The 26,409-nt window shown below is 40.2% G+C and overlaps 1 protein-coding gene across 13 annotated transcripts in view; it reads left to right on the top strand.

The window, feature by feature from the left end:
* Positions 1–26,409, top strand: part of DACH1 (dachshund family transcription factor 1) — a 321,117-nt gene that overhangs the window by 181,371 nt on the left and 113,337 nt on the right. For 3 of the 13 annotated variants that reach the window (XM_088667467.1, XM_088667466.1, XM_060273320.2), the window contains exon 4: positions 18,871–18,915. The exons of the other annotated variants lie outside the window; for them this stretch is intronic. In XM_088667467.1, the coding sequence (XP_088523593.1) occupies positions 18,871–18,915 (45 nt within the window). The remainder of the gene's footprint in view (positions 1–18,870; positions 18,916–26,409) is intronic. 13 annotated transcript variants of the gene reach the window in all.

The raw sequence follows: 26,409 nt of genomic DNA, 5'->3' as shown, positions 1-26,409 counted from the left end.
GCAGACAGAGTAGTGACTTCTGGGTTGAGATCCAAATAAATCATTTGCCTATGCAGTGGTGATCCACTGGCAGACTAGAGCTGTGCCACATGCAGTTGCTTCAATAACAAGTCACTTTAATAACTGAAAATGGCTTGTCTTTTGAGCAGGAACAACTGCTGATGCAGAAACACCAAATGATGCTCTCCTCTGAGCGTACCTGCCACTTCTTTTTGTGTGTTAGACATAGAATCATAGAGTTGTAGAGTTGGAATGGATCCCGAGGGTCAGCTAGTCCAGCCCCCTGCAATGTGAGAATCTCAACTAGACCATGCATGACACATGGCCATCCAACCTCTGCTTAAAAACCTCCAGGGAAGGAAACTCCACCACCTCCCAAGGCAGTCTGTTCCACTGTTGAAGTTATTCCTGATGTTTAGTCGGAATCTCCTTTCTTGTAACTTGAATTCATTGGCTTAGGAGAAAGCAGGCTTGTTTCATCCTCCATGTGACAGCCTTTTAGATATTTGAAGATGGCTATCATATCTCATCTCAGTCTACTCTTTCCTAGGCTAAACATACCCAGTTCCCTCGCCAATCCTTGTAAGTCTTGGTTTTCAGATCCTTGGTCATCTTAGTTGCCCTCCCCTGCGCATGTTCCAGCTTGTCAAAATCCTCCTTAAGTTGTGGTGCCCAGAACTGGATACGGTACTCCATGTGTGGTCTGACCAAGTCAGAATAGAGTGGTACTATTACTTCCCTTGATTGGGATACTATACTTATGTTGATGCAGCCTAGAGTAGCATTAGTTTTTTTTTTTTTGCTGCTGCATCACACTGTTGACTCATGTGAAGCTTGTGGTCTACAGAGACCCCTAGATCCTTTTCACATGTACTACTGGCAATCTAGGTGTCCCCCATTTTATATTTGTGCAGCTGATCATTCCTGTCTAATTGTGGAGCCTTATATTTGTCCCTATTGAAATTCATTAAATTAATATGTAAATGAAATATGTAACTCACGGTTCCTCAAAAAAGTCAGAAAATTGCACTGTATATGGGTTTGGCCCACATCTCAAGAGACATAAGGTTACATATTTTGGTCTAACCTACATGGAATAACAGGACCCTGGTGGCGCCGTGGGTTAAACCACAGAGTCTAGGTTTGAATACCTGCAACGGGGTGAGCTCCTGTTGCTCGGTCCCAGCTCCTGCCCACCTAGCACATCAAAGTGCAAGTAGATAAATAGGGACTGCTCCGGCGGGAAGGTAAACAGCGTTTCCGTGTGCTGCTCTGGTTCACCAGAAGCAGCTTTGTCATGCTGGCCACATGACTGCGGACAAACGCCGGCTCCCTCGGCCTATAGAGTGAGATGAGCGCCGCAACCCCAGAGTCGGACACAACTGGACCTGATGGTCAGGGGCCCATTTACCCTTTACCTTTACATGGAATAACAAACTTATAAAATAGGTGAGATAGACAATACCAAGTATACGCAAGGCCCATTCAACCCAGCCAACATATTTATGCAAGGGAACCAGAAATTGCAGCCAGGTTTGTGGCAATTAATACATAAAGGTGCATTCATACATGTAAATCTACAAAACACTTGAATAACAGTGACGATACAATTGGCTTCCAAAAGAATTTAAGAACTAATTGCAATCATAAGCCATAATTCCAACTTTCTTATTCAGTATTTTTATCATGACAGATCTGGTTATCCTCCTGACAATAATATTTTTTATGATAGCAAACAAGTTTTAGTAAATGTTTGATGGTATTTCGTATTTGTAAGATAAGCGAGTTGTGAGATGTGTGATTGCCTGATGATGTACTCATTTAGTTGTTCTCCCCACCCCACCTTTTACTAATCTCTGTCATGTTGGATTTACAAATGGAACAGAGTGACCTTTGAAACAATGATGGAAACGAAGAGATAAACACAACTTGAAAGGACAAACCAATTAATATAAATGTGTTGCACATAAAACTGATTTGAGTCCATTGCTATCTATGTAAACCTTTTCAATGCTTACGAGGACAAAGGGTAAAGAAATGATGTGACGTACATATGGTGTATTTTTTTTTTTAAAAAAAACAACAACAACAACCCTATTCTGTAGTGTTATAAAGCAAACCTGCATACTTGCTCAGTCTCACTCGGGTCCAAAAGATCTCTGGAAAAAAACAACTTTTGGTAAAATCCCAGGTTTCTGCGCTTCGTGTTTTTAGGGAATTTGAGATTCCATGAATGAAAGTGATGGGGTAACTTATGACTGAAGACCTGCTTTTTCTTCCTTGTGTCTCTCATCCAGAGGCACCCAACCAAATGCCTATCGAATAATAGAATTGTAGAATTTGAAGGGACTCTGAGAATCACCTATTCCAACCCCCTGCAATGCAGGAATCCTGCCCACAACTGTCCCTAGGTGGGCTCAAACCACCAACCTTCTGGTTAACAGCCAGACACACCGACCCATTGTGCCAAACATGTGTGTCTGTTATTTTAACCATATGTTAGAATATTGCAAATATGCATGAATTTTCGCTCTTTTGAAATCTTCTAATGAGATCTCATCCAATCTTTCCACGGTGAAAATGCTGTCTATTTTGTGAAACTTGCAGATTTTATTTCCCAGTTGTAGGCTATTCTCTGAGTTCCCGAGCAGTTCAACACTGGGCCCAGATCCTAAGCTTCATTATTTTTATAATATGTAGGATTTTAATTGATTGTTTATACCTCGTTGCTAGAGACATTCATGAAAATGTGCAGGTGTTGTGGTGCTTAGGAGAAAGGAATGCTTCTGCTTCATCCCACTTTATTGTGGTAATGGCGTATTTTTGTTGGGAGGGGGATAAAAATAGCAGACCATTCTTCTGAGTCAGTTCAAGGACTGGGGAATACCCCCTCCTTGCCTATTCTTGCTAATCTTCATGGTGCCTTAAACCCATTCCTGTAAGTCTCTAACCACGCATAAACACACTTGTCCCCTTTTCTTACTTTGCAAGTGACAGCAGGGGTGCATTGGCAAAGGCGAGAACAGAGATATTTTCCCTTCCCTCCATCTCCGATACATTATACATCTGGGCACAAAGCTGGGGGAACCAAGGGAATCATAGTTCTCCCTTGATATTCATCTTAATTATACAGGTTGTCAAGAATGAAAGTATACAGCTCTTTCTCACCACTGTAGCAACTTGGTTTTTGTGTTTGGTGTGGTGGTGTGTGTTGGATGTTATTGCATCAAAGTTGGTCTACTCCAAACTTAGTAGCTCACGTGTAAATCTTGCTTGACAATCTAAAAATGCTGCTATGAGAGTAGGCTTTATATATATGACAGGACTTCTGGTGGACAACCAACATATCTTATTTAGTTGTCGGAGTTGCTTAATTTGCATACTTAATTATATCACAGAGCTTTTCGAACCTTCTACTGTGAAGAAAGGCTTTCTAGATTGACTTGTCTTCTCAATGGTTCTAGACCACTGCCATGGAATCTCTGCAGGTTACAGAAGATTCCAGAATATGTTATAGGGTGCACATTAATTTCATGCAAGCTTCTTAGACCAGGCATCCCCAAACTTTGGCCCTCCAGATGTTTTGGACTACAATTCCCATCTTCCCCGACCACTGGTCCTGTTAGCTAGGGATCATGGGAGTTGTAGGCCAAAACATCTGAAGGGCCAAAGTTTGGGGATGCCTGTTCTTAGACCATACATGACAGTATGACCTTGAACATCCCCAACACTATTCTTCTAATTACATATTAAAGAGTGAGAAAGCAAGTTTCTTGTATATGAAAATTGTGGAATTCATGGTCATGCTATCACTACTTGAATTAATTTCCTGAGATTGATCTGCATATTGTCTCTTTTATGAACATTTTACAACTATCTCTTTCTGATTTTTCCTTTTCCCCCTCTTGATGGTTTTAATTGATTTTTTTATGCAGTATAATTTTAAAATAAAATATTCCAATCTCTGATTTTTTTAATGGTGTATTTATTTCTTCTGCGGTTGCCCTGTAATGATAAAACTATTTATCATCCTAAGATCAATACATCTGCCTTGGATGTTCTTGTTTAGGAATTTACAGCATATTTATCTCTCTGCTTCCATCTCTCTCCTCTATTTATTTTCTCTTGAAGAATAAAATTTCTATTCAATGCATCTTATAAACCCTGTGTGCATGTTCTCTTTACAGGCTTAATTACAAAATATGATCAATTTAATAGAAAGGTTTCAAAATATCATTATTGCACTACAAGTAGGAGGGGTGGGGGAAAAGACAAGCTTGACATTTTAAAACACTTGAATTAGACAGAGTTTCACTACTAATTGATTTTTAAAAGAGTTCCCTGGAAAAGTGAACTCTGAAATGTTTGGAAGTGCCTTGGCTGCATTCCAGAACATTTACTACAAAGCATAACTAGACAGTTTTGCTGCCACTGAAAAGATGTGTTCTATGCATAGGCTGTTCCAATTTAGTATCCCAGCTGTACACTAACATATCATGCTTCATACAATTCTTATATTTTTGGGATATTATATATTTCAGGGTTTATATATTTCAGGGTTTCAAATATTCGACACCAGGACTTCATCCAGAGCCCGCTTTCTTTTAAAACAAGATGTAGATTAATCTGCCAAGTCTACATCAGCAGTGATTTCATTATTTTAAATATATACGCAGCATAGGATGCTTGCATTTAAACCCTTTGGAACAGTCTAGCATAACTGTTCATTTGAGCACATGATCGCAACCAAAAGGGTTAGCATTTCATAATACCACTGTGGGGGGCAGGAGAGGAAGATCAATTGCGTGAGTGGAAGAAGTTCCATCCATGCAAAGACTTTGTTGGATACAACCCAATATATTCTGTCAATGAGAAATGGAAGTACAGTGGGTCACTCCTATTTATAATGTTTATTATTATTATTACTAGTGTATTTCAGCCCGTTCAATAAACGGGAGAGAGAGAGAGAGAGAGAGAGAGAGAGAGAGAGAGAGAAGTGAGCGGGGCTTCTTCGGGATGCGCTGCCTGTGCGAGCAAAGGGGGAAAGAATCAGCCGTGAGAGGGGTGAAGGGAAAAAGCAGCAGCAGTGAAAGGGGAAAGAGTTGCGGCTGCGTTTCCCTCCAGTGACTGCCTGAGGTGGTTTGCTGTGGCGGTGGGCGGGCGGTTTGTGTGTGTGTGTGTGCGAGAGAGAGAGAGAGAAAGAAAGAGAGAGAAGCGCACGGGTCTATCTCGCAGCCTCCTCCTCCTCGCACTGCTGCTTAGAAGCGAGTGGTTGGCGGCCACAGGTAGGTAAACGGTAGGCAGAGGGGTTGGGGGGGGGGAGAGAGAGCGCGTGTGCGTTCCAAGTCTCTGGTCCAATCCCTGTGTCCGTGGGGCACATGCGCAGTAGCGCAGAAACGGGACACAGGGAATCTGGACGCAGAGACACAGGGACTTTATTATATAGGATTGCTCTGATACAATTCTATACATTACATATTTCCATGCGTTATCATTTTGAGTGGTTAGAGTTTTCCTTCAGACCTTTGCTCTGAGCATGCAAAAGGCTTTGGGACTGAAGCCTGATTTTATGATGCAAGGAATGGTGAGGATAGGGATGGTGAGGACACAGACCCAGGTCTATTCCAGTTGCCCTATTATTGCTAGGGAAAAATTGGTTATACCATTATTCTGATCACATAAGGGCCCTCTAGTGGCCCTTTTTCTGGGGAGGACCTTAGCTGAAATTGGCAGCTGTGGAAATTGGCAGCTCATGTTGGTGCCAGGGCTGTTAAAGGCACCGTTTTATTTTAGAACATGTGTGTTGCACTAAAGTTATGTTCATTGAGGAGTTTGAAATACAGCATGTTATTTTATTCATTTACTTACAAATAGCTTTTCACTATTGCTTTCCCCTAAAGTTCCAAATAATGTTTGATTTAGAAGAGGTACAGTAAAAAGCTGAAATGTTTTTGCCTGTTTATCAGTCGAAGTAAAGTATTATGACTAGGGAAAAATTGGTTGTACCATTATTCCAATCACATAAGGCTCTCTTTAATTGGTCCTTAATAAGCTTGGTTTAACTGGGATTTAAGGCAAGAACAGTGGTCATTAACATTAGCCAGATTAAGACTTTGTTAATTACCGCTGAAAGATAAAGTAGCATGCAATGATGGGGTTTGAAATGAAATATTTTTACACGTAACAGAAAGAGGACTAGATAATTTGTTAGCTGAAATTAAAAAAATATTCTCTCTTTCTGTAATACTGGGAGGAGGAGTTTAAATACAGATTACTGTAGTTAAAAGGTGCATAAAATAGAGGTGTCCCTCCTTTTTATTTGATTTCTGTTTACTGTTATTCAACGAAACTAGAAGCCTGAAGTAATCAATAACTCCCTCAGGTCTGCATGGCATCACATGCAAAGTAGTGCCGACAGAATCTCATACTAATGGGCCCGTGACAGACACCTGTTCATGAGGGGTTTGCACAATTCCTGGCAAAGTTAAGTTAAAAGGGGAAGCTCTTTACATGGGCAAACAGTTCTAGCATCAGAGCAGATTCCTAATGGCCAGATTTCTCACTAAGCTCTTTGAAATCATGAGAGGCTTTGAAAACGCGAGGTATTAAATAGAATTTATGTGGGGTGATTTCTGTGTGCACCACGCTAACTGGATCTGGTACATTAAGTCCAATGTTCAGCTTACTTTCACACATTAAGCTTTGCACGTGTGGCCAATAAAAATAAAATAAAATAAAATAATGGGTGGAGTTTCAATAATAATAATAATAATAATAATAATAATAATAATAATAATAATTATTCTTAATACCCCGTCCATCTGGCTGGGTTTGCCCAGCCACTCCTGGCGGCTTCCAGCAGAATATTAAAATACAATTATTCATCCAGTATTAAAAGCTTCCCTAAACATACTCCCATCCGCAATGGAACCCAATGTGTTTTGACTCTACACCATTTTGTCTTGGGGTGCAATTCCGAGAATGTAACCCCCACATATGTGCAGGGTTACTGTATCTATATCCACAGGACATTTTCAAGCTTATCTGTAGAACCTAGACATAGCTTACTTATTCCTGCCGTAAGTCCACTTGCCATTTCAGGCATGGAGGCATTGCAGGCCAGTACCTCCCCACAACCGTGATACGATGTGGCCTCTGGGGCTGCCCAGCCAGCAAGGAAACTTAAAGCTCACCTCACCAGCCGGGGGTTGAATCCAAGCCTGCCTGCAAACTGGGCAATGGCAGGCAGTCTTGGAGGTTGGACTGGCTCTGGAAGTGGACCTGGTGGAGCATGTAGGCTTGTCTCAGGTCCATTCCCGAGGCATTTAAAGCAACCCGCCCTGGCCACAGCAGTCGTAAGTGGGGTACCCCCTTTAAATGCCCTCTTTGCTACTGTCTCTCCAATCCAATCCAGGTCAAAAATACTGTACACAACTGGAATTTAAGCTCTGGGGCCAGCAGCAAGCCGCAGGACACATAGGAAAGCAGCGGATGCTGCGCTACCCTGCACATCAGCTGTTAGGCAGGGAGGCTGAGCAGCCTAAACAAAGCTCCACTGTGCCTCCAATCTCTTCTCCGCCCTCCCTGAAGTCTTCTTCAGGCTCTGGGGAGGTTTTCTCCATGAATGAAATAATGAATGAAATAATTTATGAATGAAATAATTTAATTATCCCCCAGTTCTGCGCGTATAAGCGATTGCACACGAGTGGAGACATGTATATGTCTTGTTGGCTTGTAGTCAAATATATTTTAACCGCTTAGTTATCATAACAATTTTGCAGCCTCCCATTTCCTCAAGTAGCAAAAGGTTCCCGGGGCAGCCTTTGACAGGGTTGGATTAGAGCGTTGGAGAATAACAGTGCAATCCTATTCATTTTTACTAAGGCGTAAGCTAGTGATTTGAAGGAGACTTACTCGAGTAAGTGTGCATATGATTACAAGCTCCAGAGAGTTTTTCTAAGTTTGCAAATAATTACCGGTATGTTTAGCATGGGGAGCAGACAGGTACCCAAGCAACGGGCATATCCCAACTTTTTTGCTTGCCAGCCACTGACAAAAGGTTTGTTTTTTCCTTTGCTGAGTACATTTACACAGCTTCCTTCAGTCCCCAGTGAAGCAGGTGGCAATGTCCTGTAGTAGATAGTAAGCACCAGCCTACAAAGGTATTTAGCAAGCCTCTTTTAACTAGCAAGTTATACAAAAGCACTAAGATACCATTTTGCGTGCTGAAGTGTTTGTAACAGAGCAATATCAAAAAGTTCACCAAAGAGGATGATAAAAACTTTCTTTAAGCTAAAATAATTAGAAAATGGGGTCAGAGAGAAAGGGTAAAATGTAATTCAAAGGTCTAGTTATGCATGTAGCAGCAAAAAAAACCCCAAAAAAACATTTTGCTTGTTTGCTATCCTGGATACTCTGTTCTTTTAATAATAAATCCAGGCAATGAAATGTTTTATATAGTCAACAGCCATTTTGCTGGGGCTTCTTTCATGATGCATTTCAGAAGCACTAAGTTGTTTCTCCAAAGAAGGTCAACAACAGATCTGCCATACCTAGGAGCCCTTATGTACAGAATAGTACATACTCTGCTGTAGAGCTGATTGTATTCTCCAAGGCTAGCTTGAATGGGTTCATTATGATTCACATTAAAACAGCAAAGCTGTTCTTATTCTCTTTATTTCTTCCCTGCTTGCCCTCACACACAGGGCATAGAAGAATGCAGTATCCAGCTTTGGTATAAGGAATGCTCTTGAAATGTTCTAAAAGCAAAGTCCCAAATACACCAAGAACCTGTGTCTAGTTCAGGGATCCTCCGCATATGACCTAGAAAAATATAACATTGAGCCTCATAAGCTTCTTGTTTTATTGGACTATCCTGCACAAGCATTGCAAGGTTTAAGAGCTTTTTGGGATGGTGAGGATGGATATGTAGGCGGATGTAGGAGGAAGGAGTTATGAAAATGTTCCCCACTCGCCAACACACACACTTGAGACAGTCCCCAGCAGTTAAAAATGGGTAGAACAATGGAACCAGGAAAAGATTTTTCATCCAGCTGACCACTGAGCATATGCACCCCCTTCCAGAGATGAGGAACCTTGGCAGTGCCATGCAGTGAAATTTTTTTTGTAGGAGAACAGTTAGGGCCAAAGGCGCCAGCTTGCGGAGGGAAATTTTTTTGGGGTGGGGTGGGTTTGATGTCGCACCCGTGAGCATCGCGCCTCCCTCCCTAACCCGGGCAGAAGCTTCCTGAGCTTTGGGAAAGAGACGTTAGGCCTCTTGAGAGGATGCTGTAGCCTTGTTGCCTTCTTCCCAAAGCTGGACAGGAGGACTGTTGGACCCTTTACGGGTCTAGCGTATTCCCCCTAGGCCACTCACCACTCACCACTGAACCCTAGCTCACTGGTAGAGCATGTGCTTGTATGCAGAAGAGTCAGGTTCACTCCTTGGCATCTCTAGTATAAAACAAGCACCAGGCAGTAGAAAATACACTATCTGTGGATGCCCTGCAGAGCCAGCTGTTGGTCAGTGTAGACAGTATTGCTCAACATTGACAAATACACCTGGCTTCCTATGTGATTTCACTGGCCAATTTACCAGAGTTCATTGGTTCTGAGCCGAGGTAGCTTGTGAGTAAGACATTTCTGTTCTTTCTTTTCTGTGGTCTGTGGGGCAGTCTGTGTTTATATCCATTTTGGTTTTTAAATTTCTGAGTTTTTGTAATTTCTTGATTTCAACCTAGAGATGTTTCAAGGTTTTGCAGTATTCTTTGAAGCGTTTGCCTCTCTCCAATACTCACTGGAAATATTTCAAGCACTTGCCACAGCTCTCCGTCTATGAGGAATGAGGCTGAAGTGTCACAAATCATACCTAGTTGCTAGAGAAGTTCAAATTGCTGTAAGCAGCAGTGCCAGGGGAGCCTTTACCACGCTGCCAAAACCATAATGCAACACTCACAATGAGATCATTGCATCGTAATCCCTTCTTCAAATGTGTTTCTTTTTGTGCTCTGGTTATTCGCAAGTCAAAGCGGGTGGGGCTAAGGGCCAGGGACATCCAATTTACAGCAGAGTACCCTTCAATGCATCTATGCCACAAGCTCTTGGAGGAGAAATGCCCCTTTATATTAGCTCTTCAAGCGAAATAGGTTTGCTACTTTAAACATTTCCTAGGCTTTAGCTAACTAAAAGCAGCATAGGTATTTTTAAATGTATCTATTGTGCCTGATAAAATTCTACAGGCATAATCAGATTTGTAATACGCAGCCTAATGCCATGATCATGTAGACTATCATTTAGTTTAGCCATCTTCTTTTTTTGCTTTATTGATTCCCTTAATGTAATTCACTGTGGCATACATCATGAATTAAGAAACCAACCTAGGAGTGTTCTGGATCTGTTGTGCAGTAGCTGACACTGTCTTCCAGAATGCCTTGTAAAGTCAGCATAGGAAGATCTCTTATGCCACTGAATGCTCACGTTCAGTCTGGGACACAGTTCTTGAAATGCCCCCACAGAGAACTGATCCCCACTGTAATTTAATTTCTTTAGCCCCTCTATCACCACTGGTCAAACAGTTTTTGAAGCTCCTTGAAGTTTTAGAAAACACCGTAAAACCTGTGAGAAAAGATGCTGGTATCCAGTATACTCAACCATCTCTCTATCATAGCATTTTCAACTTTGTTGAGGGAAAAGATTTTCCATTTCTAGTCACTTACATAAAAACCTAATGAAATATGTAAGGATTATCAACCATTTAACCAAAATTGCCCATTGGTGATCCTCAAATTGCACTTTTTCACTAGATATATTGCATACCTTCCGCTCAGATGTGGGTTCATGCCTTTATGGATTAAAGCAGCATGTTCTGGGAAATACGGAAACAAAGGCTAAAGAATATATTATGGGGATGTAGAACAGAAAAATAATGACGAGAACTGCAGAAGGAATTTCGGCAGAGAGAATGCAATTATGCATTTGAAGTCTGGCTGGGATATATGGAGTCACACATACACTCCTGTGAAGAATACCAGGGGATATTTAATGACTTCAGCTGTCAAAATGCAACGTTACTTGTTTCTAGGAAGATGCTACCAATAGCGGCACAATGATTCCTGACAGCATGCTGGGGCACCATTTCACAGCAAACTTGAAGGGGACGAGTACCACCTATTGCAATGACTGCTTACTGTAGCATCTGGTGTTCCTTGGGTACTTTTTAGTGAAAGAATAACTTAGCCCAACCTTGCTTTAGCAAATGAGGTCTGACAAGATCGCAACCCAGGGTTTTATGACTGCAAGTAGAACTGCTGATGCCAGAAGTGTTTCAGCATCAGATACTTCACCAGATATTCTGCAAGTGATGACTGTTCCCCTTCTGGGCTCGCTATCTTCTCTTCTAAGGAGCTCAGCTGAACATAAGGGTCTTGAACGCAGAAAAGGTTGTAAAATGAAATGACAACACTTTTAAGTTAGACAACCAAAATATTGACATGATGTTTTATGTTAAAATGTGCTGGCATGCTAACTAAAAAAAAGTGAAAGGAGTGAATATTAATAACAGGGCAGTCCAGGGAAAATGTGTTAAGTAACTTTCTTCTCTATCTTATTTGTTTTTTCCTAAGCATGAGGGGAGGACATTATGATTTTTGTTTATTTAGGTTTATGACCTGAATTATTTGATATAGATCACATGGTAATGTTACCCCAAACACTCCTTAAAAATCAGGGTGAGAAGCCATGTTGGCCTGTAGAATATTTTGTGGCAACTTTTGGGGAGCGTGGAGAGGTGGCAGCAGGAACTGCCAGGAATCAAGCTTTAGAATTAAGAGTAATTCAGTAGGATAAGCAACTGGAAGCCCAGGGGCTAATCCATCCCCAGGCATCCCATCTGGGTGCCAACATAGTCATTGATGTCAACAGTCTTTCCCAGGCAAAGGGCTTTATAACCCCTTCTTCTCTGACAGCCACAAAGGCATTGAGAGTGCACTTCCCCTTATGCAACTTAGATGCTGGCTTCCATATGCAAACTAGGACGCAGGTAAATGGTAATGAAACATCAGAGATGCCTAAAGGAAGGGTTCAGCAAAAGCCTTGGTTACAGTTTACACTGAAAAAAGAGACACCAGCTTGTTTAAAACTGGCTGCTCTGCCCTTCAGTTTTTCCTTAGTCCAAAACATGATCCTGTAAAAACAATTTGGATGAATCCCATCTATCCCATTTTTGCCTATTGGCGTTGGTTTTCAAGATAAGTGAGCTTTCCCATACCTACTACCTGAGGGCCTTCTATTGTGCTGGAGATTGAATCTGGTAACCTTGTGCATCTAAAACATGTTCTCTGCCACAAATACGTAAGCCCTTCATAAAGCTCTAGTCTAGACCAATATATATCTTGAATGGCAGTGGCTTACCTCAGTCAGGGATCTCTCCAGTGATCTATCCTCTTATCTGGACTTGCTTGGGATTGAATGGGGGCCTTTTATGCACAAAGTATGCAGTGCCCCCTCTACCACTGATTTATGCAGATTCCCACAAGTGGTGCATGGGCTTGTCTAGTTTTTTGACTCTAGGGCTTCCTGCCTGGAAGGGAGACTCGAGCTTTGCTAATTTTTATTCAAAAGACAGATTTCTGAGATTCATGAGCTGGAATGTGAAAGGAAGTGTATGTCCCCCCCCCCTTTATCTATTTTAGTTAAACATTAAATCTATGGTGAATGGCTTTTAACGTTGGGTGAGCAATGTTCAAGGATTGCAGCCCCCTCCTGTTTTTGTTTTTGCGCCATATGAGCAGCAGGAGAGATGCCGGTTTAGTGATGCCTTTCAGTTTTTAGACTTCCTGAAGTAATGGGATATCAGAGGCATCTGGTAAAAAAAAAAGCTGGTGAAGTGAAATGCCGTTGAGATAGACCACTACGCGCTTTTCTTTCAACACATACTTAATGAAACAGAGTTAAACATTCCTGGTGAGAAAATTATTAGAATTTTCTTTGTACATTTCTAAAGAAACGTTTTTGGAATAAATGGAAAACAATACCTTCCAGAGATATATAATGATTTAAAGTACCATTTTCTATTGTCCATACCCATAGTGTACTTTTAATTGTTTTACTTTTGATTTCAGCCACATTTACTATATTTTTGTCTTAATTTCAGAAACATTAGCAATCAAATTAGGCAATGCCCTCTCTGGTACGGGAGTGGTTATAAATGGAAAAGAACAAAATTTAGGTCTCTGTGCAGCTGATATAATTTTATGCCCCTCTGTCCCTATCACAGCAGGTAAAATATTATGTTCAGAATTGGAGCGCTTCTCCAGGGTCTCAAAATTGCAAGTTAATTTTCAGAAATCAGAGATAATGTTTTTTTCATACATATACATACAGCATATACTTTTACAGCAACATTGAAGATTCTAATAGCTACAAAACATTTTAGATATCTGGGGGTACAAATTGATCAAATTGTATCAGTATAATTACTGCATGGTTTGGAAAGGTATAAATAGGGATGCAATGCGTTGGAATACATTGAGACTCTCCATTATGGACAGGCTGCATCCAAAATGATGGGGGGTTTTTTCCTAGAAAAAAAATTTAAGGAGCTATTATGGAACAAGCCAGATTTAGTAAAAGAATCCGGTGGTCAACACTGGAGGATACAGAAATTGATGGTGTTCCTACTGGGGTATTAGCATTAATGAAAAATACGCGCCACTTGTTGAGATGGTTTACTAGCCCCTATGCACTCATGTCATTTAGAATATGGGAAAAAATGGCAAAAGTTTTAGCCCCAGGCCTGTCACCCATAATTCTGATTAAATGCCATATTTTATTTCAAAATAAAAACAGATTATATGTGAAGGTATGGTTATTTGAAAGATTATTATAGGAAAGGACATCTTCATGTGTGGATTTGTTTTTACCTACATATCATTGTGGCATATCAGAAAATACAGATTACTAGTTCTTAGTTCACTTTTAGTATAAAAAGAACAGTTTCACATAGGCTTGAGATTTTAGCACAGAAGTACTAAAAAAGTTGCAGATTTTGTATGCTTCATTAACTCTTTGCACACAAGATAAAAAGGGCTTTCTGATGAACTGTAAAACCAACTTGGGATCAATTTTCCACAACATAAATTCAACATTCATTCTACTCTTTGATAGCCTTAGATTCAAGCAGCCAGGCAGAGTTTATATCTATCCTTTATCAATAAGCATTTTCTTTACAATTGTTTTAGATTATTGAACCAGTTGAAACAATTTTTTGCACATTGTGGATGGTGAGATGATCCGTTTGTTCCTTCATTACTAACAATAACAATCATTATCATTATTTATTAAATTTGTATACAACCCTTCATCTGAAGATCCCATGGCGGTTCACAACAGAAAAATACAAAATGAGAATACAGAATTCATAATAAAACAAAAACCAGTAACCCCACTCCCACAAGCACAGTTTAAAAGCCATAGAATGTTAATCAGCCGAACAAATGGTTGAAAAAAAAACACGTTTTCACTTGGTGCCTAAAGATACATAATGTAGGTGCCAGGAGACTCTCCTTGGGGAAAGCATTCCACAAATGGGGAGCCACCACAGAAAAGGCCCATTATTGTGTTGGTACCCTCCAGGCCTTTTGTGGAGGGGACGGATGAAGAAGGGTCTCAGGTGATGATCGCAAGGCCTAGGTTGGTTCATATAGGGAGAGATAGGGAGGCAGTCCTTTTTAATCTAGGACAACCTTTAGAATTTAAAATTTCTTTGCAATAATTTTCTGGTGCCATTTCAGGTGTCATCGCCACAGATCTCTCCCCCCCTTTCCTCCCAAAGGTTCCTGTGTGAAAGTAGAGGGTATAAATTGTAGCAAAACCTGTACATCTGTGCAAATTGTGTAGGTGTCCTAAGAGATAAACAGCATTTAGGGATAAGACTAGCAAGTACAGCACTACTGCACCCCTCTCTGTGCATTGACTATGTACACAATTCTTTTCCAAACATATTTTACACCTCTAGAGAGCAGATACACCACATTGTGTTCATGCCTTGCAACAAATGTAGGTCAAAGTTGGGGCCAATTTGGATCCAGCACAGTCTATACAGTGGTGAGGTGAGGGCCATGGTAGTGGTGCCTAGTAGCAAAAAAATCCTGCAGTTTCTGCAGCCTTCTCTTTAGGTCTATGTGAGAGTACTAAGGTGTGAGATAGGGAAGCTGCACCCTGGCACACCCCAACAAAAGTTATATGCGTTCACTGTAATAATTGAAAATTATTACATGCCTATGGGATTTGACTTGTTAATTACTGAGTATGAGTTCATTTTTATTAATTATCAATACTTTCCTTCACATCTCAGCATACCTTTTGTACCCTGTCCAGAAATCAAGAAAGCAACAGACTGCTTCGACTTGATATTATTTACTGTTCCAGTTCACCTTTTGAGGATTAATTCTTAAATTGAGTTATTTGGACTACCTAGACTAAAGTTATTTATTTAGAATATTTGGAAGAAAATTAAAATAGGCCCCACATATTTTTTTTAAAAAATATTAAATATACTTCACTGCTTAAATAGATAATGTAGCTAATTACAAAGAAGAAAGGCTGAGTTAAATATCAGGATTTGAAGCAATTTTTATGTCATTAGCCTCTGTTGCAAATCCCTCCTCTCAGATCATGAGAGTATAAACCCCACATATTTTTATTACAGAGAAATGCAAAATCCATGTTGAATATAGTAGCTCTGGGGACCAGCACAGTAAGTGCTTTGGAGAAATGCAGGCTGACATTATTTCTTTGATTTTCTGTTTAAAATATTTCGCATGCTTAAGCTGCCTTTATCATATATTGTTTTCAGATCCTTGTCGAATCCTTCTGTTGTGTGTGCACTAAGCACAGGCACTGTTAGCACGTCTGAAGTAACATCTGCTGTGTCTTTTTTGTTGCTGGGGTTCATGGTATAATTAGCTCTATATTTCACCAAACACAATTTTGCTCCCATGGCGGACAGAGCAGCATGAAGAAAACATAAATAATTGAAGATTAGAGAAACAGAAGGCAAAGTTGAGCTAGGTGGTTTGGCTGAGAAAAGGGTTAAGGAGAAAAGAAGGTCATCTCATTATGGGGGAAAAGCATTGTTATCAGGACACTTGTAAATGCAGTTGATTTTATTTCCTAGTGATTAATGCAAAAGAAAGGTTTCCCTACTATTTTCAGCCAAGAAGCATAGACACAATAGTATATTTATATACTTATGTATATTTTTAAAAGCAATAATATTTTTTTTATAATAGAAGATTGTCCTCTGGCCTGACCCACAAACAAAAAATTAATTGCAAAACAATTTCCCATTTTTCTTCATATACTTGGTTGCTTAAAAATGCAACTGTTATATATTATAATGCAAAGTTCACACCAGGGCATACTCCAGAGAATGGCGAGCTAAAGCAGTTTCTCACATGCTATACGGCCTGAGAGCCCACTGTCCAAATAGCACCATCATTCTGACTTTGCAAATAGTTCTTGCAGGTTAAGAGAGCTTACTGTGGATACTTTGCCCAAGAGCCTCTGATATCCAGGAGCTAACACTGGCTTTTGTAATTCTCAAGAGGGCAAGGCATTTTTACGCTCAGTTGCTACTACTCATTGTATACAATAGAAAGGTATTCAGGAGCACCGTGGCCCTACCATTAGGCAGAGTGAGGCTGCCACTTCAGGCAGCAGATTTTGGGTGTCATGAAATAGCTGCTAGTTGGGGCTTGTGGAATTTTCTACAATCCTAAACAATTTGCCTGAGCTTAAGTCTATTGAAATAATTCGGATTCAATAATAGTTAACTCAGGTGGTCAAGTACTTATCACTTGGTAAACAAGGTGGCTCCGCCCACAAATAAAGTATTGGTTTCTACACACTTGGGGGGATTTCCTAGATATGCAGAAGTATATAAAATAAAATAAAACAGCCTATCTAGCTATCTAGCTATTTATCTATCTACAGGAGGTCCTGCATTTCAGCCATGCCAAAATGAAAAGTTACAATTCAAGGACTCATTCTATGCAGGCAAAAGCACTCGATGTGGGTCATGAACTGGGGAGAGTCCTGAGGGCTGGAGAGAAAGGGTTGGAGGGGTCCTTTTGGCTTGCAGGCTGGAGGTTCCACATCACAGTGTTCGATGGTAAAGAAACATTGCAACACTTGTGGGATCCAGTTTGTGTCTAGGCTTCTTTAGGTATGCCAGAACTGTACTGGTAATTTTTGTCTTGTGTATAGCACCGAATGGATGACAAGGCTGCCTGAATAACACAGAAAATGTCATTTTCATATTCTTGCTTTCCAGCTACATATAATAAATCATTTTCTTGAAAAGATAATAAAGCACCAACTGAGTGCTGCTTTAATTCACATAGAGAGAGAGAGAGAGAGAGAGAGAGAGAGAGAGAGAGAGAGAGAGAGAGAGAGAGATCTTCAGTATTTTTCTAAAACAATGTAATTAGGAAAAGACTTAATTTGTGAAAGATGCATTTTTATTTCCTTTTTTCATATATTCGACAGCTGTTAAAGAAGTTTAAAAAAGGTTAAGCAGTAGGAAAATATATTCTATTTCTATTTGCATTTGAAGCAAAAGATGTAAATAAATCAACAGCAATTACTAAACATTTAAGGGACGCGGGTGGCGGTGTGGTCTGAACCACAGAGCCTAGGGCTTGCGGATCGGAAGGTCAGTGGTTCAAATTCCCGCAACGGGGTGAGCTCCTGTTGCTCTGTCCCAGCTCCTGCCAACCTAGCAGTTTGAAAGCACGTCAAAGTGCAAGAAGATAAATAGGTACCGCTCCGGCGGCTTTCCCATGTGCTGCTCTAGTTTGCCAGAAGCGGCTTTGTCATGCTGGCCACATGGCCTGGAAGCTGTACGCCGACTCCATTGGCCAGTAAAGCGAGATGAATGTCGCAACCCCAGAGTCGTCCGCAACTGGACCTAACGGTCAGGGGTACCTTTGTAAACATTTATAAGGTTTGAAGATACCTGCTATACCATTTTATGTGCAGATGACTGTTCACATGTCACAAATTTGCTTTGGAGAAGCAAATTTGCCGAAAGCATGGAAAAGGGGCCTTTGTACATAAAGCTGAGTGCGCAGAGGTGTTTTCAAACCTTCCAATGAACAGAATGTTACAGATTTGGGGCAGAGTTTACCACTATGTTGCCTCCCCATTCCATGTCCATTACGTGCACCAAACGTGTAGAAAACTTTGGTCAAGTATAGCTGTATACCTACAGGCTTATCACATTCTCACTATATGTTTTTTGTTGCACAGTCAAAACATCCTAGGTGTGATAATTAAAAAATGGTTTTTGTTTTTGTTTTAAATGTAATGCCACAGGTATGGGACGCAGGTGGCGCTGTGGGTTAAACCACAGAGCCTAGGGCTTGCAGATCAGAAGCGGCTTTGTCATGCTGGCCACATGACCTGGAAGCTGTACGCCGGCTCCCTCGGCCAATAACGCGAGATGAGCGCCTCAACCTCAGAGTCGGTCATGACTGGACCTAATGGTCAGGGGTCCCTTTACCTTTACCTAATGCCAAAGGTAGCCTTCAAGAGATCTGCAGTCTCTGTTTTTTCTCTGTTATCCTGAGCCTCATTTTCAATAATAATTAGTGGTCTGGAGGATGCTGTAAAGGTTGCTGATATAATGTATATAAGACTCTTTGAACATTTGATGTGTGCCATTTAACTTCTGTTATTAAATTGGTTGTAACAACTGAACAACTGAACAAAGTTCTTCTTGCATGCGTAGACTACGCTTCACAGTTGTTGTGTTTGTTTTTATTTTTAATTCATGATTTGGGCATAACTGAATCATTTTTATGTTGCTAGGACACTCAACAAAATGGATTTTCAGTAGGAAAAAGGCAGTTAGATGTAAGTGCTAAATTTCTTTAAACCACATTTAATGTTATAATACATTTGCCATGGTATTGTTTTGTTGTGTAATTTGTATTTTCACAGAAGGTTAAGAGTGTCTTTTGTGTGGTTAGAAGTACCCTTTTGAATTTTGCCTCCACCCACCCCTCATCCCCCCAAAAAAGGTTTATGAAAAGGACTGACTAATCTAGGTTAGGTTTCTGTCTTAAATCATATTATTTCACTTTTCATATGTCGTGGGCTAAACCCAATTTGTCTTTAGTTCCCACTGAGGTAGTAACTCTGTATCCATGCAAAAGGAGTCCTTCTACAGGCAAAAATTACCATGCCATGCAGAAGTTGTGGCTAGAATTCCTCTCTCCGAAATGCCAGTTTTCTACCTGAGTTGGCTTGAAGAACTATTTAATCATGAATTTTAAAAAGGAGAAGGGGACTTTTTTGAAGTGAGGAGTAAAGGGGCCCTGCTCAGTGCTAGTAAAGAGACAGGAATTACAACCTTACGTTTAGCTTGCTTCTTAGCTGTCACAGCCCTGTTTGTATACTTCTGGAGGAGATAATAATAATTTAAAAAGTTCTTCCAACATAAAGAACTTAAAGGGGTGTATATCAAAAGATGGGATGTGAGACATTTCAGAAGCATAAAAAAGGCACTTGACAGGAGGAGTATTGGCATCTGTCTCGAGAGACAATTGAGTGTGCCTCCGGGGGTGAAGTCAAACTGCTGAGTTGGCAACAGTGAAGTGAAGCTCCCTCTCAGTCTCACTGATGTGGTCCAAAGGAAAGCAGAGCAATATGTTTGGCACCAGCTTGGCTGCAGGAGTTGCTGGAAGGAGGCATACAAAAGGCACCTTCCTACCATCTTAGGGGCTCCACTCCAAATTTGTGTAGGGCAGGCACCCCCAAACTCAGCCCTCCAGATGTTTTGGGACCACAACTCCCACCATCCTTAGCTAACAGGACCAGTAGTCAGGGATGATGGGAATTGTAGTCCCAAAACATCTGGAGGGGCGAGTTTGGGGGTGCCTGGTGTAGGGTTTTACTCCTTAGCCTTTTCTTCTGAATATATCCTGCAAGGCAGCGGAGGTTTAGGATCAGAGTTTTCCTTCTAGATGGGCCACCTTCCCAGGTTGATGGGCTATCTTCTGCCCCTCACATCCCTCAACAGCATGTCAAGAAACCACCTTCTTGAGTAGTATCTTTGCACAGGATGGACCAGATGGGCAGAGGAGCAAAGGAACCATGTCTTCTGGTTGCAGAAAGAGAATGAAAGAATTGAAAAGGGTATTTTATTGGTGAGGAAGTTTTAGTTCACTGGAGGGCTGCGGCAGGATTTCTCCACTACTTCATATGTTTAAAAAATGCCCTGAGATTAGTGTGAATTCTAGCATTTTCCCCTAATGATAGAAGATACTAAAAAGTGCTTACATAAACACTTTACTTTTAACTAATGCTATCTCCAATTGAGCTAAATACTACCTTCCTTTCTCTATGTTAAAATATGAAGTGTTGCAATTGTATTGTATTTTATTGCATGTGAAGTTTTCGCTCCCCTTCTAGAATCAAAAGTTTGTACCTCTCATTTAACATAACCGAATGATGATAATTCATACTCCTCCCCCACCCTATGTCTCTGACGCCTTGAGAGATCAGTAGTGAATTGTTATTGCTTAAACACGCTGGAGGAAATGTAGGTTTTGTTGGCTTCTTGCTTAAATAGAGGCGGAGGTTTGTAGGCTCAGTAGAATGTCTTCCTTTTGTGGTCTAGCTTTTAGGCCTTTTTATGTAGTAATAATGTATTGCTGTTGGTGGCAACAGACAAACGAAACCTGCCCACATTATTTCAGAGTCATTCTACCATTTAGACCTGCATACTGTTGTAAAAGTTAACTGATGCCTTTTTTTTACTTGCCACTCATTTCATAATAATTCCTCACAAATTGACCAAAAGGATGTTTGGTGTTGAGGTTTTTTGTGAGCTTGCCTGCAAGAACAAATGCAAAAAACTTTTCTTTCTTTTTTTGTAGTTTGCTGGTTACAGAGAAGTTGCTAGCTGACTTTTAATCTGTGACCAACAAAGTGACACAAATCACAGCAGGGACGTGTACAGTCCCCAGTGAAGGTGCCAGTTCCCAGAAATGCCTTTCCACCTGGCCAGCCATCATCTTGAGACCCATGTACCTAACCCTCATGTGCTCCCCATTTAGCCCCCCACAAGGGTGAATTGCCCATGGATACAAGCTGTTAGCTGCTAGAGTGCTTCACCATTGGCAAATATATATATATACTGTTTTCCGTCACTTGTTGCTAAAAATAAGTACGTTCAGTCGAAACCTCTACTTACAACTCGTACTGTATCAAGTCCATAAATCAATTAGAGCACAATAATTATCTGTTTACAGGGTTGCTCTCCTTTTTTGTTAGCTACAAACAACCCCTCTTTTCTTTCTTTTAAAATGTCTGTGTTGTTCAGTAAGCCCAAAACATATAAAAGCATTACCAATATTTTCTAATTAATATTTACTCTTTTCTAAAGCTATTATAAGGACACTTAATGCACAGCCTAAAATGAGAGTTGACAATTGCAAGTACAAACCAACCAACATTGTAATAAAATCAATACTTACATTTCCCTTGGGGGCACTATTTACTGTTTGCTGTGCCATTTCCTTAATGGAATAGCAGTTATGTTTGCAGAAACCTTGTAACTACCATCTTTATGTTTTAACTAAAAGCAGCTTTCTTGAAGAAGGTGGGGGGGGGGCAACCTCAAGTTACCATATAAAAATTGCTATGAGCATTTTGTGTATTATTCATAGAATAACCTAAAGAGAATCACAGTTATAATCAGAATACGTCGGGATGTTCAGCACTGTAAATGAATATTTTGTGTCTTCCCCGGTCAGTATGATTTTAGAATAATATTTATGACACAAATGTACTTCAGTATTTAACACACTATGAATATGCCTCTCTATTAATGTGGTTGATAGTCTCCCATCATTAAATTAAGTCAGAAGTATGCACTTTCTTTAACATGACAAAAAATAAAATGAATCTTCCATTGCAGTTTTCTTTTAATAGATAACAGTGAGCCAACAATTAGAATCCTTATGCAATACGTTGCTGTCATCATATATTATTTGTTTATTAAGATTATTTATAACCCACCCATCTGTAGTTACCATAATATAGGGCATAATAGAAACAGCCAATCAAAATATTAAATAATTAGTTGTAAATGATGTCCACATCCAAACAACCAAAATCACAAACAATAAATGAGGGAATAGCTATAGCTGAGTTGTAGAGTATCTTCTTCACATACAGGAGTCCCAGATTCAAGTGCCATGTGTTCATCTTTAACACAACGTATCAAGACACCACTTTTTGCATAGCCAAGGCCTCTGGATTTCCATTTTGGTTTTATCGTTGCAAGGGAGAAAGTTGCACCTTGGCATAATCACCATTCTGACCCCCTTTCTATACCGTTAATTAGGAAACAGCCTTCCATTTCCTCTTTCTCTTCAAGGTGTTTGATGAGTGCTTTGGGAGAGAGGCCATGGAGATTGCAACGTTTGAACTTCACCATAATTGGAGCATTTCCTGTTTTTATAACCCCTTTAGTGATGCCATTCATGGCCCAGCTGACTTCAGCCTTTTTCTTCAAGTAGGTAATTTCTGCTGGGTAAACATTTAGCTCCTTACATACATTCCCTTTGGGTACCAGAGGAGGTCCCCACAATTGCTAAAATGATCTGATCATTCTTAAAAGCAAACTCCAAAGGGCGGGGGGGGGGGCATGGTTTGTACAGCCCACAGCATCCCATCACCCATGACATAGTTGAAGGTCATGATGTGTGAACGGAACCCACTCTTTAGGGTCAACCACTGGTAGTTCTTGGGCAGCATGTTGCCCAATGCCATGAAGTGCATGGGCCTGGAGCCATGGCACAAACTCTACATGCTTCTTCTCCAGCAGTAGACCACAGAATACCACTTTTGCTGGAAATACCTTGTGGTACCACCTCCCTACCCAGCTCAGGAGGTAGCGGGCGCAAGGTAGGGGTGCATTTGCACTGCACTGACTTTGCTGCTGCCTCATCCTTCCTACTCTGAGTGGCAGCAACACAACCAACTAGAGATCAAGTGAGCATTCCTTCCCACAAATCTGCTACTGCTGGCATATCTAGGTAGCACTGGGAAATAATCAAGAGACCTTTGCACCATACGTACTGTTTTGGTGCTTTATTGTATGTTTTAATTTTGGTAAGCTGCTTTGAGACCCATATGCGGTGAAGAAATAACAACAACAACAATGTCAGATGACAAGTACCCCCTAAACTATGTAACTAGTCCTTCAAGGGGAATTCAAGCCTATCCAGAATGGGTTATACACCTAGTTCCCAGATGCAGAAAATGAACTCTCAGCACCTCCATCTTGTCTGCATTTAGCTTCATTACTAAATCCAAACACCTAGTCAGCACCTACATATCCTTATCTTACTGGTTTTTCTTCAGATAACTAAAAACCATTTGATGATCTCACCCAGATGCATCATATAGATGAGATCATGAGGGACAAAATGAAACATTGCAGAGATCTACATCACAATTGCCATGGCATTGATCAAAGGGTCTCCCCACCTTCCATTGCAAGTTTCTGAAACTGACCCTGAAGGTAGGAGCAGAGCCACGATATCACCACGTTCCCAGCTCCCATCCTACGTAGTGGATGCAACAGGATACCATGGCTGATAATAACAAAAGCTCCTAAGAGGTCCAGGAGTATGAACAACTTAACACAAGTTAACAGCTTCCAAGGTCCTAAGAGGAATTCTGAATGCATCTTAAGTATGATGAACTATAGGTGGTTTCTAGGGGAAGACTATAGCTCTTTACTACCTTGGGTAGTGTAGTTCATAGGATAGTATGGAAAGAAGATGCAAGACTGATGTGTGATGGAGCAAGGGACAGAAGATGCAGCAACAGTTTTACAATATTTTGTCTATGTTTTTCTTCGTGTAGATTTTGTCCAGTCACAAAAAACTTTGTTCTCAGCTCTTGATCTTCGTTTGGTTTTGTTAGCTTTCCTTCTTAGGCATTGCCATGACGAGTGTCTTCCATGTCAAAGGTAACTCGTCTCTAAGCTAAACCTGCCATTCTATAAAGCAGTCAGTAGCAACCCTTCCTATCTCCATAGCTTCCTTGTCATTGTAACACAGGTGTGTGAATCTTACTCTTTCTAGGCCTGCAACTAAAGGACAAGATTTAGCCTGGGGCCATTAATGGATTACCCACTACATTAGATCTTTGTCTCACACTGTGGTTGAAATGTAGACGTGATGGTTGTATATAGATGTGATGACCCCCTCAGAGTGATAGGACAAGAATGGCAGGTGAAGCTAGCTAGGGATGTAAGATTGCACTGAATAACCACAAAAGCAAAGTTTTGGGCAGCCCTTGGGATATCTGTAGGGCACTAAATATGGAAATAATATTAGATCCCAAGGGCCACGTATAATTAACTATGTATGCAAGGTCTATCATTATATGAACTTGTAGCTTGTCGTGTTTTTATCTATTGAATTTTATGCCTTGTAACTTTTTAATAGATGTATTAGTTAAAAAGAAGTTCTGCTTAAACCATGTAGCCTTACTTCCATGTGGCACATTAAGGATTAGGATAGAAATGCTCTCTTAAGCTTTCACTACAACGTATCAAATGGTGTATGGCATATTTTTGTTAGATAGGGTCCCTCCTCTCCTTATTCAGAAACTCCTGCTGACTTTAGAAATAGATAATAAAATTTGAATCTGCATGTGTTTTGTTGAAGGCAGCAGCAAATTTGCTTCATTAATTATAGTCAAAATCACTGGGTGAGCAGCACTATAGACCCATTCAAAGAAACTTATTTTGAAACAGGATATTAGAAGTATTCTCCATAGGGCAGCAAAAGTTGCTTTATGTAGTGATGATAGTATTTTTGGAGTGTGATAAAGCAGAGCTCTTGTCAAATCTAAATCTTTAATAAACATACAAAATGTTGCTTTGCTCTTCACGTTATACTGAGGCTCTGAGCCTCTTTGTGATTCCTCTTGAAGATCTGATTGTTGAGAATGAGAGTTACATTATTTATATATAAAAAAACCACAGTCCCCAGCCACATTATTACGTATGGCACACAATATCTTCCAGACTGTCGCTTTATGTCAAAAGCTTTGAACAGCCTTCCAGTACTTACCAATTGCAGTTGATACAGAATCATTGCTATATAACAGCTGCAGTAACAAGGTGTTACTGCCTTTACTTTAATCTACCTTTCTCTCTTGCCAGTTTATTATGTTTTGAATTTACGCTTTTTGTAGATCTGTGAGCTATCTTTCTTATGGAAATTAATCTTTTTAGAAGATTTGTGCTCTCATTTTCAAACACTAATACATGCATTCAAGTATCCCATTATTCAGGACCAGCTGGCTTTTTTATCTAGTGATATTTACTTCAAAAAGCCAAGCTAAATGCTATCATAGATTAATTCTAAGGGCACAGGAGAGCTTTTTTTTGGGGGGGGGAGAAAAAGAGATTTGGTAATTACTTAGAATATTGCAATAAAATCATAGAACATGTCAAAGATGTGTTATCTAATTTGTCATAATGGAAAACCTAAAAAAAGGGAGAGAAAATAATACTTCGCTGAAGAAAGGCATTCTTTGAAGATTGTGGGTGTGTGGCAGGTGTCGTCATCTCCCCCCCCCCCACAGTCAGAACACATACAAAGTCTAAATCTATAAAGCTTTATAACAAACGGATTACACAGACACACATATGTAAATAGCATGTGTAGGAGACAGGCAGAGGAATTCAGACATTCATTCTAAGCTACTTTAAGATATATCAAATCAAGTTAAGTTGTTAAGACATACTTTTCTATATTAGGGTGAAGGTCCAAAATCTGGTGAATGTTATTATTCAAAGCTAAATGCCCCCAAAGTGAAGGATTACCCATGATTGTTGACATTCATCAAATATTTTGAGTATCATAGGCTCAGTTCAAGCACATCCCTTATCTTTTATACTTATTTTTTGTGGTTCAAAGGAGTAGTAGCTTCAGATGATTACTGACCTATAAGATTGGGGGCAGGGGGTGATGAGATAAACGTGGCTCTCCAACATAATGAGGAAAGCCTAGTATTAACTGAGTGGGATGAAGATAGGAGCAGGCCTCAGTGGGAATACTGTAATCACTCAACATAACTTGCATATTTAGCTGTAAAAGTTAGGACAGATTTTATTTAGAATATTTTAGCATAATATATGTACTGTTATTAGTTTAGTATTTGTGTTTTATTGACACAGCTGATTGCTATACATTGAGTGTTAATTAAACTGAATGTGATGACCAGAATTTACTTGTATATGTCTGAAAAATGGGAAAACATAATCTAGGTTTGGACATCCACAAAAATCACCTGGACCGTCAGCACTTTGATATT

The sequence above is a fragment of the Zootoca vivipara genome, chromosome 4 (genome assembly GCF_965207765.1).
Source record: "Zootoca vivipara chromosome 4, rZooViv2.hap1.1, whole genome shotgun sequence".
Classification (NCBI taxonomy): domain Eukaryota; kingdom Metazoa; phylum Chordata; class Lepidosauria; order Squamata; family Lacertidae; genus Zootoca; species Zootoca vivipara.
This window is presented reverse-complemented; position numbering and strand designations above follow the sequence as displayed.